The sequence below is a fragment of the Hydra viridissima genome, unplaced genomic scaffold (assembly GCF_058129835.1).
Source record: "Hydra viridissima isolate aposymbiotic clone 2 unplaced genomic scaffold, HvirCarnegie_v1 scaffold_11, whole genome shotgun sequence".
Taxonomy (NCBI): domain Eukaryota; kingdom Metazoa; phylum Cnidaria; class Hydrozoa; order Anthoathecata; family Hydridae; genus Hydra; species Hydra viridissima.
In genome coordinates, this window is record NW_028324310.1 from 5,938,794 (window position 1) to 5,955,000 (window position 16,207).

At 28.8% G+C, this 16,207-nt stretch overlaps 1 protein-coding gene and 1 pseudogene across 1 annotated transcript in view; one reads left to right on the forward strand and one right to left on the reverse strand.

Moving 5' to 3' along the window:
• LOC145191151 (replication factor C subunit 4-like) overlaps window positions 1-16,207 on the forward strand; it is a 43,891-nt gene that overhangs the window by 4,148 nt on the left and 23,536 nt on the right. Inside the window, exons 2-4 of the mRNA XM_090066547.1 lie at window positions 1,145-1,303; window positions 12,898-12,958; window positions 13,063-13,121. Of these exons, the coding sequence (XP_089922673.1) occupies window positions 1,145-1,303; window positions 12,898-12,958; window positions 13,063-13,121 (279 nt within the window). The remainder of the gene's footprint in view (window positions 1-1,144; window positions 1,304-12,897; window positions 12,959-13,062; window positions 13,122-16,207) is intronic.
• LOC149881897 (uncharacterized) lies at window positions 6,295-7,784 on the reverse strand (annotated as a pseudogene).

A 16,207-nucleotide genomic window follows, 5' to 3' on the forward strand; every position in this document is an offset into this window, starting at 1 on the left:
GGAGTTTTATAAATTTTATTTTTCCTCTAAGATAAAAATAAATTAGTACAGTTTAAAATTGTTAATTGAGAAATATAATAATCAAAATGTAAAAACAAATTATCACTGAAGTTCTGATCCATATTAATAGCCTTAATCAAAATATAACTACCTATATTTAGGGTATTAATGACTGTCAATTACATTAAAAATTTATGCAGTTCCTGACAAAATTTTAAGACCACATCCATTTAAGTTATTAATATCAACAACTCATTAAAAAAATAGTATAGTTAGAATGTACTTAATTAAACTACACATAAATAAATTGAGATACTAAAAACTTTTAGTATTTAAAAAAATAAAAGATTTTGTTTGAATTTTTTTTGTTTTTAAACAACAAAACTTTAAGATCATTTTAGTGAATTGGTCTACCATTTATTTTTATTACTTCTATTATTCAATATTGGAATTGAATAAATAACACTTTTTAATTTAATCTAAGGTTATCTGATTCCAGCATTCATTTATTTTTTCTTTTAACTCATTGGATTTGTTAAATTGCTTTCCATTTGCATAAACCAAATGAACCAAACTACCCATATGTTTCCAATAGGATTTAAGTCCGGACTATTTAAATCCAAATTTTGTAGATATCAAAAATTAGGACTTAGGAAGTCTAAGTTTTTTAGATATTCATGCATATATATAAGCTATTATTTATTTGAATTACATACTTAAAATAAGAATTTATGACTGTTTGATAAAGAAGTTAAAAATTTTTATGAAGTGGTCTTAAAATTTTGATGCAGAGTATGTACAAATTAAAACACAAAGTATTTAATAACAGTTAAAAGTATGCTAGCTAAAATCAAATGTGTAAAAAAAACTCTTTTGTATTTCTTCTATTTAAATTAATTCTTTGACTCTAAATGCTTTAAATCAAAATTTAAAACTTAAAACTCAGTGATGAAAAGCAAGCAAATAACATTAGAGTGGAACACCTAGCACTGATCACTTATTAGTTATTGTATATAATATAATATAATCTATATAATATCCTTGTACATAATATCCTCCTTGCAGACATTAGGCTTTGCTTTATTAATGGTTTTAAAGTTTAATAGAAAATTGATTTTATCTGTAATTGAATTTTTTTTTTTAGTCGACCTAAATCTATAGATGAAATAGCTTACCAAGATGAAGTGGTGGCTGTTTTGCGAAGTACTATAGCAGGAAATAATTTCCCAAATTTGTTATTTTACGGAAGACCAGGAACAGGAAAGACTTCTACAATTCTAGCCATGTGTAAACAGTTATTTGGGTAATTAACTTTTTTTTGTATTGCTGCTGATTACTCTAAAATTCACAAAACATGACCTTACTTTTAACATTTTGAACTTTAATTTGCTTACAATTAAATTGATATTTAATTTGCTTATAACTTGAATAAAATAGACCAATGTGATTTTGTATTAAGGCAGTCCATGCAAGTTACCCAAAAATTGCAGAGTAATCTTCAAAAGAAAAAGGTTGTTGTAAAAATATGTATTAGGAAGTGCATTTTTGTAAACTTCAAAATTGACAGTTTTGTTTGAATTGTTTAACTTTAAAACACACTGTGAGACAAAAAACCTTCTCATCTAGACTTAGATAACAACTGAATTTATTAGTTCGTTAGCTACATTTGTTATAATATATTGTAGCTATATATATATATATATATTATGATATTATTAATATATTTTCAGCAAATTTTTTTTTTACAATGTCAGGTATGTAGTGACTTTCAGACAAGTATACACATATAGTACCTTGAGTACTTTAACAAGGTCATTAAGCTGACTTAAAAAATTACCAGTTAAGCAAAATTAAGAAATCAGTTCTGATAATTTTTTTTTTTCCAACTTATTGGTTTACCGGCTCCAGTATTTAATGGGAGGTCAATCCCTATGAATTTTTATTTTTTACTCTTTTTGAGTTTCTTTATTTAAAATTTATATCAACTTTGTTATAGCGCACCTCATTATATGTGCGCTATAATAAAACTAACTTCCTTTAAGAGCTCTTTTTAGCAGCCTTTTCAGCGACCTTTTCAGCAGCCTTCTAAAAATTTGTGCTGAATATTTTGGAAACACATCAAGTTTTGTTTGAACATGTCACAAATTGGGTAGTTGATGGGTATACTCCAGAAGAAGTACTGCAAGACCTTAATAGCAATCAAAGTCTTTAATGTGAGTATTGCAAAGATATTGGGTCTGGTAAAATTTCTAACAATTGGGCTGCTTATAAATTGGCCCACTCAATCATGCAAAGTGGTTAACTCTAGTTTTTTGTATTTGCTGTTTGTGTACAATAGACAATGAAATAAATAAACCACTAAAAAAAACAAGCACTTCTGCTAAAGCACAAAAGACAATTGGAGACTCCTTGTCTAAGAGTCAGTATTGGTTTTCAATCAATACTGGCTCTTAGACAAAAGTATCTTTTTGAATTGAAAGACTATTGTGAAACAATGACAAGTCACAAAAATGAATATTTGAGAAAAATAGCTTGTAAGTTTTATTTAAATCTATAAAATCAGTGCTTATCTATTTTTCTCTTAAATTTATATATATCAAAAATACTAATAGATACTTTGTATTGGGCAAAAAAATAGATAAATAAAAATACGAAGTAATGTGGAAAAAATAAATTCTATTGCAAAAAATAAAACATAACTAATCTAATCTACTTAACAATAAAAAAATTTTGTTAATATATTTTTTTTGAAAATATATATCAGAGGAAAGTGTCATTTTTTAAAATCTTACTTCTGTAATTTTTAAATTATGTTTTTTATTTTAGTGTAAATAAAATGAAAACAAACAGTAATTGCAAAAAAATCTTATTGTTAATTTTCTTATGTTGGAAAAAATTGAAACAATTGCCAACTAAAAGAACTGTATTGCAATATTACCATTACAGAGATCTTATGCTAACAGTTGATTTTCCAAACATTCCTTTAGCTAATATAGCTTAATGTCCTTGTGGTGACTTTTTTACTGCTCAATGTACTGAAATAAGGGGTTATTTCCAAAAATTTTAACCATGCATCATTTACCAGAAGAAAATTTGGGAAAAAGTGGAGATTCCCTATGTTAATACCAAATAGGACATCAGGTGTTTATTATATTATAGTAAAATGCTTATTAATTTATAATTCAGCTCAATATAAAATTGACTTTTAATGAGTAATAGAAATAAAATCATTAAGATATACAAGTTTTTACTTATAATATCTTTAATGAATTCTTCCTTTTGCCATTTAGATGAAAAGAAGAAAAAAGGATTTAAATACAAACCATTTAAGTGAAAATGTGGTTTTAAAAAGAGGAAGTTTTCTAGAAAATCAAAATTGTGAAGATATCATCATGATTGTTCATGAAACATTAGAGTAGATAAAAACTATTTTAGCATATACCACTTTCTTACTTTTACAGTTTTCTTTGCAAAGCTTTTCTTTCTATCCTATCAAATCCTCTTGATACTAAAATCCTTATCCTTTTAAAATTATGATTCTCTTTCATCTGCATGCTTGTCAGTTGTTAAAGAAAATCACTCAATACTAGGTTGAAACACTACATTTTCTCCAGAAGCTGTTTGTTTTATGAATGTTTTTAATGAATATGATTGAAGTTTATACAGACTTTCATGTGGAGTATGTTTGCTAGATTTGTTAACTTAAAATAGGCTTCATGTCATGCCAGATTTATGGCTCAGGCAGTATATTATTTAAGAATCTTCTTTCAGCCACAATTCATTTTATTGCATCCTGGTATAATATAATTGTAAGAGGAAAAGATGATTCAAGAAATTGCTTCATTTACAACACTATTTTCTGTTTCACAGTTTATTAAAGCTCAATATTCCAGATTTTGCAACCTGCAGAAGCTGCGTTGAAGTCACTTAAAAAACTTACTTTGTATTTAAATCAAAGATTTTTTGTTAGGTGCCTAGCTGATAAGTGTGTGTGTGTTTATATATATATATATATATATATATATATATATATATATATATATATATATATATATATATATATATATATATATATATATATATATATATATATATATATATATACAAACACACACACAGTGGGTTGCATAAACAGAGTCAGTTGATTTTTAATATGATTTTTTTTTAATGTTTTTTAAAATTTAAAGCAAACAAAAAAGTTAATAATTTAAATTGTTTTAAATTTTATTAACTGGTTTTATAGACAAAATAAGGAAAAAAAATTTTTCAAAAAAAGAAATTTATGATTTTTATGAGAAATTTATGAGAAACATACAACTGTTAAAAAAAACAAACAAAAAGACAGAGCAAACATATAGAGTCAGGGTGCATTTTAGTATTTTGTATGCACACCACGAACTTTCACACATGCATGAACACATCTAGGCATAGATTCAACTAGTTGGATGCATAATTCTCTTGGAAATTCTTTCCAAAGCTTTTTTAAGGTCTGCTGTAATTGTGCAACACTGGCTATGCTCTCTTTGACCAATCTCTTGTTTATCCAAGCCCAAATGTTCTCGATGGGATTGAGATCTGGAGAATAGGTGGCCAAGGCATGACCGTAATGTTTTTCTGATCAAGCCACTCTTTAACCAAGATTGCAGTAAGAGCTGTTGCGTCATTGTGATGAAAAATCCATTGTTGTTGTTTTCTGTAAAAAACTCTGGCTGTTGGCAAAAGTTTACTTTCGAGGGTCTCTTTGTAGTTGTACTGGTTAATTCTGCCGTTATAAATTTTGTATGTACCCTGTTCCTTTATGGAAGAAGCATCCCCATATTCTGACTGATCCTCCTCCACCTTGTATCCTTGGTACATAAAAATGCTCTTTGAACTTTTCACCAGCCAGCCTCTTGATGATTAATCTTGACTTACGATTTATCACCTCAATATTGGATACGTCGCTGAAAATGACTTTGGCCCAGTCTTCTGCAGACCAGTGAAGTCTTTCTCTACACCACGTTAATTTTTTTAGGCAATCTAAGACATGTGAAAGTGGTTTTTGAGCAGTGACATAGCAACCTAAGCCTTTCTTATTTAGGCATCTTCGTACAGTCTATCTACAAACATTAATGTTACCAGGCGTATTTGTGAACCCTTCAGCGAGTTCGCAGTAAGAAATTTTATGATATTGTCACCTTTTTATAGAGATAACTTTGGTCTCTTGAAGTTAGCTTTAAAGGCCTACCAAGTCTTGGTAAATCTTAGACATCATTATGTAGCTCGTGGTTTTTCAATGTTGTTTGTGCACATTTAAACGAAAAATTGCACATTCGAGTTATTTCTTGTTGACTTTTTGTTTTATCTTTTAGCAGACCTACAATTTGCCATCGTACATTGCCTGAAACAGCTTTTCTGCCCATTTTTGCCTTCTTACTTTACCAAATAATTACTAATGCGAATAACTCAAGATATAAAAATGATAACTTAATTTTCTTTTCACAAGAATGTTTATATAGTTCGAAAGAAATCAACCACCAAATTTTTAGATTACTCGGATAACATTTCATTGAGATATTTCAACTTAAGTCATTAATTTTAGTTGACTCTTTATTTTTGCTGCATTAGAAATACAGGTATGTTCTAATTGAATTAATATTTACTCAAGACTGGTTAACCTAACGAGTTAGAATTATATACCATTTGATAGAGACTCAATTAATTAAGACATTTAATACGCTTTTAATCGTATTCATTAGTTGGTTTCAAAGATAATTTTGAAAGAAACAAAAATTTCATACAAACAAAGTAGTGCACTACTTTGTTTGTATGAAATTTTTGTGCACTGTGCTCTCCTGAGACCGCCAGGGTAAATTTTGGTTTACTCTAATTTTTTTTGTTTAATTATTAATATTGGGTTTAGGTAAGTATTTTAAAATAATTTTTAAAATCTAAACTAACTTTTAAACATATTTTTTTTGCAAAAACAGTTTTTACTTAAAATAACATATGGTGGGGGAGGGGGTTATATGAGGAGGGTGGGGATTTTTTTCAAAATTTATAGGGGTATTTCACTTCTAAAACAATTTTTGTTACAAAAAATGCAACTTTAAAATGAAAAAATGAGATCTTTTATGATAAAATTAAGATAAATTCTAGATTAACAATATAACATCAAGGCAATAAATGTAGCAGTTTAACATGAAATATTGAAATTCCTTACAAAATAATTTAATCATTTCAAAGTTTACAATAATTAAAAATTTTAAAAAATGAGAGAAAAGGACTACTTGAAACTGTTTATACCAAACTCAATCACACTTTTCTTAAGCTGTTTTGCATAGTCATTGTGTTCCAAACGACGCTTATACACCAAGCATATACACCAAGCCCAAACTGACTATGCTGAAGAAAAGGAACAAGATGACATACTAAAATATGAACTTTCCAGCTAATATTTAATTGGTAGTTAAACTTTTCCAGAAGATGAAGCTGCAGATTTTCGAAAGCTTTTTTAAAATCTAAAACTGATTCAGCAATAGATTCTCCAATAAACATGCTAAAACCTTTTGTTTTAATAATTGAAAACTTTCTAAGACAATTAACTACAGGTTGGAAAAATATCATATTTGGTAATATAGAGGCTGCACATAAAAGGTCAACTTCTAAATTATCTAATTTATCTAAAAGTCTCTGTGAATTATTACCATCCAAACCAGTTCCGTGGTAACCTCTAAAGATTATAAAATTCGACTTAAGCCACGTATCAAAATCAGGCCACAATGTAATTAATATTTTTATAAACATAGAAGTAATACCAATTAGAATGTGTAACTCTGGTGGAGAAATGAGATGTTCTACTAATGTTTCTAGAGGTTCATCAAGATACACAACTCTAGGAGAAATACTGTTTTTAAATTCCATCATGTGATTCTTTTTACATCCATCATCAATGAACTTGTTGTAGTTGGTATCAATTGAACCTAAGGTTCTTTTTTTTTCCGCTCTCAAGAGTACTTTCCCCTTCACACCAGAGGCATGCATACTTGCCGTTGTGACTGCTTAAACCAAATAAAGAGTTACCACATTTTAGATCAAATGCTATTGAATATTTTACATCACTCAGAGCTAGTGGTTTCAATAGTTTGCTAAGATTACCATTATGCTCTGAAACATCTTTAACTAAAGCCAAAACCAAAGATCTTTTTACACCACAATCATCAAGACTTTCTGAAGTTGTATGTTTACATAGTGGGTCAAAAACATTTATAAAGCATTTAAGAAAACCCTGTCCACCATCAATGGAAATCCTAGCAATAGTGCTATAAGGATTTAAACTTCTTTCATTAATCATATGAAGAATTAAATCAGAAGTATCTTTTACAAATACAAAACTCCGACTTATCTCTTCATCCCCTGAAATGAATGATTCAGTTTTGACATAAAAATCTGAAAATACATTATGCAGCTCCTCTATCTGAGTTGATATATTAGGTTCTAACATTTTCTTCCCTAAATTTTGTCGCATATGTTTACAAAGTAGGTTAGTCTTTCTTTTACTCAGGTTTTAGAGTATTAGAGATTTCCATTATAGTTTCTAGAGATAACTTTTTAACGGATGCTCTGCTGCATTTATTATCAGGTGTGTCAACAACAACAAGAAGATTGTTTCCAAAGGTTTTTAAAGGAAATTTGTCTCCAGATTTAATATGGTCTCTTTTCATTTTTATTTTGAGAATCCCAGAAGCAACTTGTTCACTGGATACATTTCCAAGACCTTCAGCCAACATAATTAGGTTTTTAACAGCTTCACTTTTACAGCAAAAGTGAGAAATTCCTTTGCCTAAATAGAAATTTAAAGTAGAAAAAACTCTGATATTATTATATTTGTAAAACATATAAAAATAATACACTAATATTTAATAAGTCTATCATAGACTATGCATTGACTAGCATAGACTCTATGCTAAATTACATTTTTTTTTTTTTTTAATAATTGAAGAAATAGTTTATTAAATAAAATATATAAGTTATACAGTATTTTAAATTTGTTTAAGGAAATCATACCTATTGTAGAAAATAAAGGACATATCTTTTTGACAATTTTATCAACAATATCTTGATTATTTGTTGTGATCTGTTCAGATATTTCACTACTATAAGATGATCTTCTGAGTTTTTGTCTGTTTATTTGAGATATTTTCTCAATCCAATCATTTAATTTTGATGTTTCACCCCTGTTCAATGCATATAAATTTGTTTTGCAAGAATTACAATTTTTTTTGGACAACACTCTTTTTCTACATCATATTCTCTCCAAATCAAATTTTGAATGTGAAGTTGTAATGCGGGAGTTACTTTAATAAGTTTATGTGATCCTTTTCCAAAGGAAATAAAGCAACATGCACAAATTAGACATTTCTCGTCAGCCATTTTGACAAAAAAATATAAGTTTTACATGATCGCTTTTAACTGTAATGTTAATTATTTTCATCGGTATTGCAACATTTTGTACCAAATAGAATAGATGACGCAATCATAAAATGATGCAATTTATTATAGACATTTTAATTAATTAAATCTAAAATTTCTGTTTAAAAGTTAGTTTAGATTTTAAAAATTATTTCAAAATACTTTTTTTAACCCATTAATAGTAAATAAAAAAAAAAATTTAGAGTAAACCAAAATTTACCCTGGCGGTCTCAGGAGTGCACAGTGAGTGACTATATTTATGCAACCCACTGTATATATATTCAATATATTCAATATATAAATATATATACAAATATAAATATATATATATATATATATATATATATATATATATATATATATATATTATATATATATATTTTATATATTATATATGTTGTATATACATAAGGGTGGGTTAAAGTTTTTTTATGAAACATGGAGATAAAGTTGCATTTTTGTGGCTCAATTAATGACACATAAAAGAAATATAAACAAAAAAAATTAATTTACTTTTGCAACTTTAACTTGCATTTTATTGTCTGCTCAAAAGGATGCCATTTTACAACTATCATATCATTACATGATGAAAAACATTTGTCTGGACCGCATGATCAAGCAAAGATTATTTTTAACCAAGTGAAAGAGATCTATGATAAAGCAAGTGTTCCATTATTCTATGTCAGCTGCATTGTTCAAGTAAAGAGATTTATCTCAATTATGCATGATCTTCAAAATACCAGCAGTGGAATGGAATTTTTGGTTTGATTAGAATGCAAGTAGAAAATGCACAATTGGCAAATGATCATGATGATCATGATGATCATGATCATCATGATCATGATCATGATGATCATGATCATCATGATCATCATCATGATCATGATCATCATCATGGTCATCATGATCATGATCATGATGATCATGATTATCATGATGATCATGATGATCATGATGATCATGATGATCATGATGATCATGATGATCATGATTATCATGATGATCATGATTATCATGATGATCATGATGATCATGATTATCATGATGATCATGATGATCATGATGATCATGATGATCATGATGATCATGATGATCATGATGATCATGATTATCATGATGATCATGATTATCATGATGATCATGATGATCATGATGATCATGATGATCATGATTATCATGATGATCATGATTATCATGATGATCATGATTATCATGATGATCATGATTATCATGATGATCATGATTATCATGATGATCATGATTATCATGATGATCATGATTATCATGATGATCATGATTATCATGATGATCATGATTATCATGATGATCATGATTATCATGATGATCATGATTATCATGATGATCATGATTATCATGATGATCATGATTATCATGATGATCATGATTATCATGATGATCATGATTATCATGATGATCATGATTATCATGATGATCATGATTATCATGATGATCATGATTATCATGATGATCATGATTATCATGATGATCATGATTATCATGATGATCATGATTATCATGATGATCATGATTATCATGATGATCATGATTATCATGATGATCATGATTATCATGATGATCATGATTATCATGATGATCATCATGATAATCATGATGATCATGATTATCATGATGATCATGATTATCATGATGATCATGATTATCATGATGATCATGATTATCATGATCAAGTGCATGACATCAAATGCCATAAAAGTATGAAATAGGAGCACTATGTTATTGTTTCTTTTCAAGAAAACAAATATGTTGATCATATATTTTCAAAAAGCAATCAAACTACTGATATTGCCAATGAGATCATGTCAAATCTAAAAGAAACAGAGTCTATATACACTCTTCAAGTATTAGTGATGGAGCCAACAACAATACCAGTAAAAGCAATAGCATACAGAGAAAAATTGAAGAACAGTTGGGAAGACCACTACAATTGCTGATTTATCAATTACATATGAATGAATTAACATTAAAAAGTATTTTTCAAATGTTGATAGTGTATTAGTGATCGACCAGAACAAAGATTTTGCTGGAACCGGAACCAAACTGGTAATAGATTCTAAATATTCCTAACCGGAACCAGAACAGAAACCAGAACCGTAAATAAGTAATATAGTTTTTAAAAAGTTAGTTCTAATTTAAACAAAAATTAAAGTAATAAAAATAATAAAAAATTTTTTATTTTTTTCTAAGTTTTTCTGAAACCCTAGGCATAGAGAAGCCATTGGACAATCAAAATGCACATTAATCATTTTGGAAGATGAATGTGCATTTTGCCCTGTTCAAGATTGCGCAATAATTTTTACAATGTGCAAAAAGATGGGTTTTTTGTCAGGTTTTGAGCTGCAGGAGCCAATTCATCTTTAGGAGGTTCAAAATTATCCATTTGGGCCATGACAATGTGTTTAGGCAAATGAGCTGGTGAGAATCAGAATGGTGTAAGTCCAGCTCAAATAATAACGATAAAAACATTACAAGTTATGAATATTAATTTAAAATTAATTTAAACAAGAAAATTAATTAGTTTTCACATAGAGCCAAATTTTATTTACATTAATTCCCAAGCTTAACTACTAATTAAAAATTTTTAAAAAATTTTTTTCATCAAAATGATAATAACGCTATTATGCTAAATAAAGCTTTATAATATATTTTCGGTAGCAATTTGAACTGGAAATCCAGCCGGAAGCGAAATCTTAAATATAATCAAAACCAGAACTCGAATTTCGGTTCCGACCAAAATTTTGGCCGGAATCAGATCTGAACCAAATTCCGGTCGATCACTATAGTGTATAAAGGACAGGACTGCAACATCATCAGTGTCTTTGCTAAAGCAATTATGTTCAATCCAAAACATCCCAATTGTTGACTTTTTTTATGATTCAAGTCAGTACTAACCATTTCTTGAGTGTAGTCAATCAAGACATGTGCTGATAGCTGCTGTTTGTGATAAAATTATAATCTCATCAAGACAGAGCTCAACCTAATGTTCACAATTTAGATAAAAAGGATTTTAAGCTGACTTCTCTGCTGAAACGTATTTTGACATCGGGAAAACTGTCATGTAACACTGCCTCCTCTGCTGTCATATGTGTCCAGTGATGACCTTAAGGCATTTCAGTACATTAATCTATCAACATTTCCATATCATTTATAAGCTGTTGAACGGAAAATCAAAATGTTCCATCTAGTTCAAAAGTCTTTGGATGAAAATTTTTTAATGTTTATGTATACTTTTTTTCATTCTTAGGCTTATGTAACAATGACATTTTCCTATGATTGAAAGTTGGCAAGTGTGAACATTTAATGAAAAAATTAAATTAATAATTTTTTTAAAGATTAGATCATGTAATAGTTGTTTCAAACAGTTTTTTCATAATACCCAGAAATGTAGTTTCAAGTTTAGTTTGGTTATCTGTTCTATTGTGTTGTTTTTTCTAACTGGAACATGCTTCTCATACATTCCTTTTAGTTTTATTATAGAGTTTGGTTTCTGAGTTGTTGGAATCTTAGCTGTATACCAAACTTGGGAAACCTGATTGATGACATTTGAACTCCTCAATGATAAACTCTGTTTGATTTCAAATCATAAAATAGATTATGTAGAACCTGTTTTTCAGCTGGCAACTGGTTATAATTACACACATCAAGAGCATGAATCTGTTGTCCTGGTTATAACCAAATATTTATTGAAGATTATCTTAGAGTAGTTATCTATAAACCAATTACATGACAAATTTAAAAGTTGATAATTTTATTATTTTGAATTAATCCTTAGTAGTATAAAATTAAAGTAATTAATAATTATTTAAGCTTAACCAAAAGTAATCAATAATCAAGCCTTAGACAAGCTCATTTTGTTTCTAGCAGGTTACTTATGAATTTAATTATTCTCTACATTTAATCTGAATTAAAATTTAAAAGAATGCTAACACAAAAACATAAATAGTTAGAACAATTACATAGATAAAAGAGACCAAAAATACAAAATGTGGTCAAATTTTCAAATAAAAAAGGTTGTTTAAGTGGTCACTTATACTCAATCAAATAAAAAAAAAGTTGTGAAATAACAATTTTTTAAGCATCTATGCCTTGCTGTTTTAAAATTAAGCCTCTATCAAATTTACTAAAATAAGTAATTAAATAAAAAATTGTATTTACTAAAATAAACTTTACCTCTTTTAAGAAAAGGTTATCTAAAGCTGTCACTTCACTTAGTAAAGCATTTATAACATGCATTTAAGTAAATTTTGTATATCACAATTCAAATTGACCAAATATTTGAATCATGGATTTATGAAGTATCAGAACTGAAATATTTTACTTTAGGCGTAATAAGGAATGGCATGGCATTAATTTATTTGTAATGTATTAAATATTCATAATTTACTAAAATATAAATTATTTATTCAGACATGATCTTTACAAAAGTCGAGTGTTAGAATTGAATGCATCTGATGAGCGTGGTATACAGGTAATGAAGCATAGAGTTACTTTTAAATGTCTTTTTTAAAACAAAAGGTTGAGTGGAATTTTGAAAAATGATTCACTATTGTTTTTAAAAAATTTTTATTTTAGGTCATTCGTGAGAAAGTTAAAAATTTTGCAAGTCAGTCTGTATCTGCTTGTAAAATGGAGTAAGGTTTTTATAAATCACTTTTTACCATCAAATATTTATTTGTTCAAGCCTGATGATGATATATAATATGTATGCATATATTTATTAGGGGTAGTCAAAAAAAGTAAATTTTCAAATCTAAAAAACCATACCCCTAAATTTGGGGCAAGTGTATAAAAATGAGCTGCAAAAAGTTTGAGTGCTATCAGATCACTTTTGACCCCCCTCCCCTCAAGGTAACAATTTAGGGAAAAAATGACCAAAAAGTTGTCATTTTTGGGTGCCTTGAGGGAGGGACAATTTTTTTTTTCTACTATATATATTTTTGTTTAATATATATATATATGTATATATATATATATATATATATATATATATATACACACACACACACACACACACACACATAGCCAAAAATTAATGCACAACTAATAGATTTTGATTTATTTTAATTGTCGTCAATATTATCATATATTTTGACAAACATTGATAGGTCACATGAATGCAATTATTTTGATGATGATAATAAAATTGACTTTGAGGATGGTGAAAAAAAAAACTAAAACCAAAAATATGGCTTGTTTAACAAAATAAAGTAAAATTATTGTTTATTATTATTAATATTATTGTTAATATTATTGTTATGGACACTAATACAGCTTAAGTTGAAATAATTTTGAGTTATCAATAACTGATGTTACTACCTCTTGATGTTATTACAGCCTGACAGTGCCATGGTATACTTTCAATTAAAAATCTAATTGTTTCTTGAGGGATACCTTCCCACACACAGCGTCCCATTATGTCTCAAAGATGCTCTATTGGGTTCATATCTGGACTGCAAGCTGGCCACTTCAAAACTTGAACATTAACATTTAAGTATTCAGTAACAATATGCGCCTTATGAGGTCTACCATTATTCTACATAAGAAGGAATCCATCCCCAATGTACAGTGCAAAAGGTGCCACAAGAGGTTCTTAAATGTCTGCTATCTATCGTTGAGAAGTCAGACGTCCACCATTAACAATAAAAAGCTCTGTGCGAGTTGTTAAAAATATTCCGCACCATACCATCAATGAGCTGCTTCCATATAAAGTAGTTTCTTGAATGTTACAAACAAAACATCTTCCAATTGGTCTTCTGTATACTCTTGGGCAGTGATCAGAACATACAAGGAAGAAACTTGACTCATCTGTAAATAAGACCTGTCCCTCTTAATCATGTATTTCCCAATTCATATGCCTTCTTTCAAAAGCCAGATTGTTTCTTTGGTGGTCTACAGACGATCTGGGACCAGTAGCTGCTGCTTGAGGTTGTAAATTTAAAGCACTAAGTCTTCTTCTTATGGTATCTTGACTAACAGCATTTCCATGAACCTCAGCAAGTAATATTTGGAGACTTTGTGCAGTAGTTTACTGTTCTCACAGTGTTTGAAGCATTAAAAATTTGTCTTCCATGGCATTGGTAGTAGAGCATCCCGCCATCGGACTCGGCGGGAATCTCGTACGAGATTTACGAGATTTACGATAGCGATGCATCGGTTTTTACGCAAAAGTGCGTAATTGGACTACTTTCCATCGTAAAAATACGCGGCCGATGGTCAAAATGAAGACGGTAATTTATCGGAAAAACCTTTATAGAAAATTTGGAGAAATAAAAACATCGAAATTCTTACGAGGTTTCTCGAGGTACGATGTAATTCGATGATTTATCACGAGATTTCACTGTAAATACGAAGTATTTCTAATAATACGAGGTATTTGATTAAATTGCGATGGTAATCTATAAAAAGAGTAAATTAACTGTAAAAACCGATTTAGATTTTCGCAAATTCCCCCCGCAATTAAACATTCCATCGGAAATTATTTGAAAATTAATTTCCGAATGACGAAAAACTAGTAAAGCTGTAAAAGCTATAATTTGATTAAAGTTTTTATATTTGGTTCCTACAAACCTACTAGGGATAGCACATTTACTTACTTTGATGTTAAAAAGTTACTTTTAAACAAATATTACTTTACATAACTTAGATTAAATGATCAAATATATTTACATTTAAAAGTAATTCATTTTTTAAAAAGTAGCATAGTAAGATAATATATTACATGTAAAAAATACTTACATAAAGTTAATTTTAAAAATGCGTAACTTTTACTTGTTAAAGTAAATTATTACTACTAGGGATTTTTTCTCAGGGGGTTTTCTCCTGATGCCGTCTGAATTCCATACTTTTGGACATTTTCAAAAAGATAATTCTTCCAGCCTAAGAGTAGTAAAATGCTCCCATGCTCGGCCATGAGTTGAATTTTTTTTTTAAACGGGTTGGCTTTAAGAATGGCTTTCATAGTAAATAAGATACTGTTCCTGCGCTAGGAATGGTTTTAATTCCCAATATGAGCTTGGTCCGGAGTCGATTATTGATGTTTTTAAGGTGGGCAGGGAAGAAATATTTAGATTGATCAATCAATCAATCAGCATGGTTGTAACTCCGTTGGGGAAAGTTCTAGAACATTTAATGACGTTGTGGATTTAATAGTTTTAATAGTTTTTCATCAATCAGCATGGTTGTAACTCCGTTGGGGAAAGTTCTAGAACATTTAATGACGTTGTGGATTTAATAGTTTTAATAGTTTTTACCAGTGAAAACCAAAGAATTGTAAACATGTGTTTGCAGTTATTTATGGCGGTTTTTGAAAGATATTTTAAGAAAAGTATAAATGAAGGAGAAAATTTGTAAAAGAGAGTTTTAGTTAGGAGACAGAAGATTATTGCCACTTATTGATTTGTTGGTTGCGAGAAAAAACTACAATGGTTGTTCAACTCACTTGGGATTACTTCACCATTGATGAGGATTCTATTGAATGGATTGACACAAAGAGTGGAAAGAAAAAGAACTATGATGCCAAATGTATTCTGTGTCCAGGCATCAGAAAATCACTCAAATGTACCCATGGAAGCACTACTGGAATCAGAGGACATTTAGAGTAAGTATTTAAAATAATACATCACATTTTGTTAAGAAACAGATATTTCGTAAATGTAGTTATAGCTGTAATTACGAGTTTTCTCTGTAAATACGAGATTTCGCTGAAAATAACTTATAG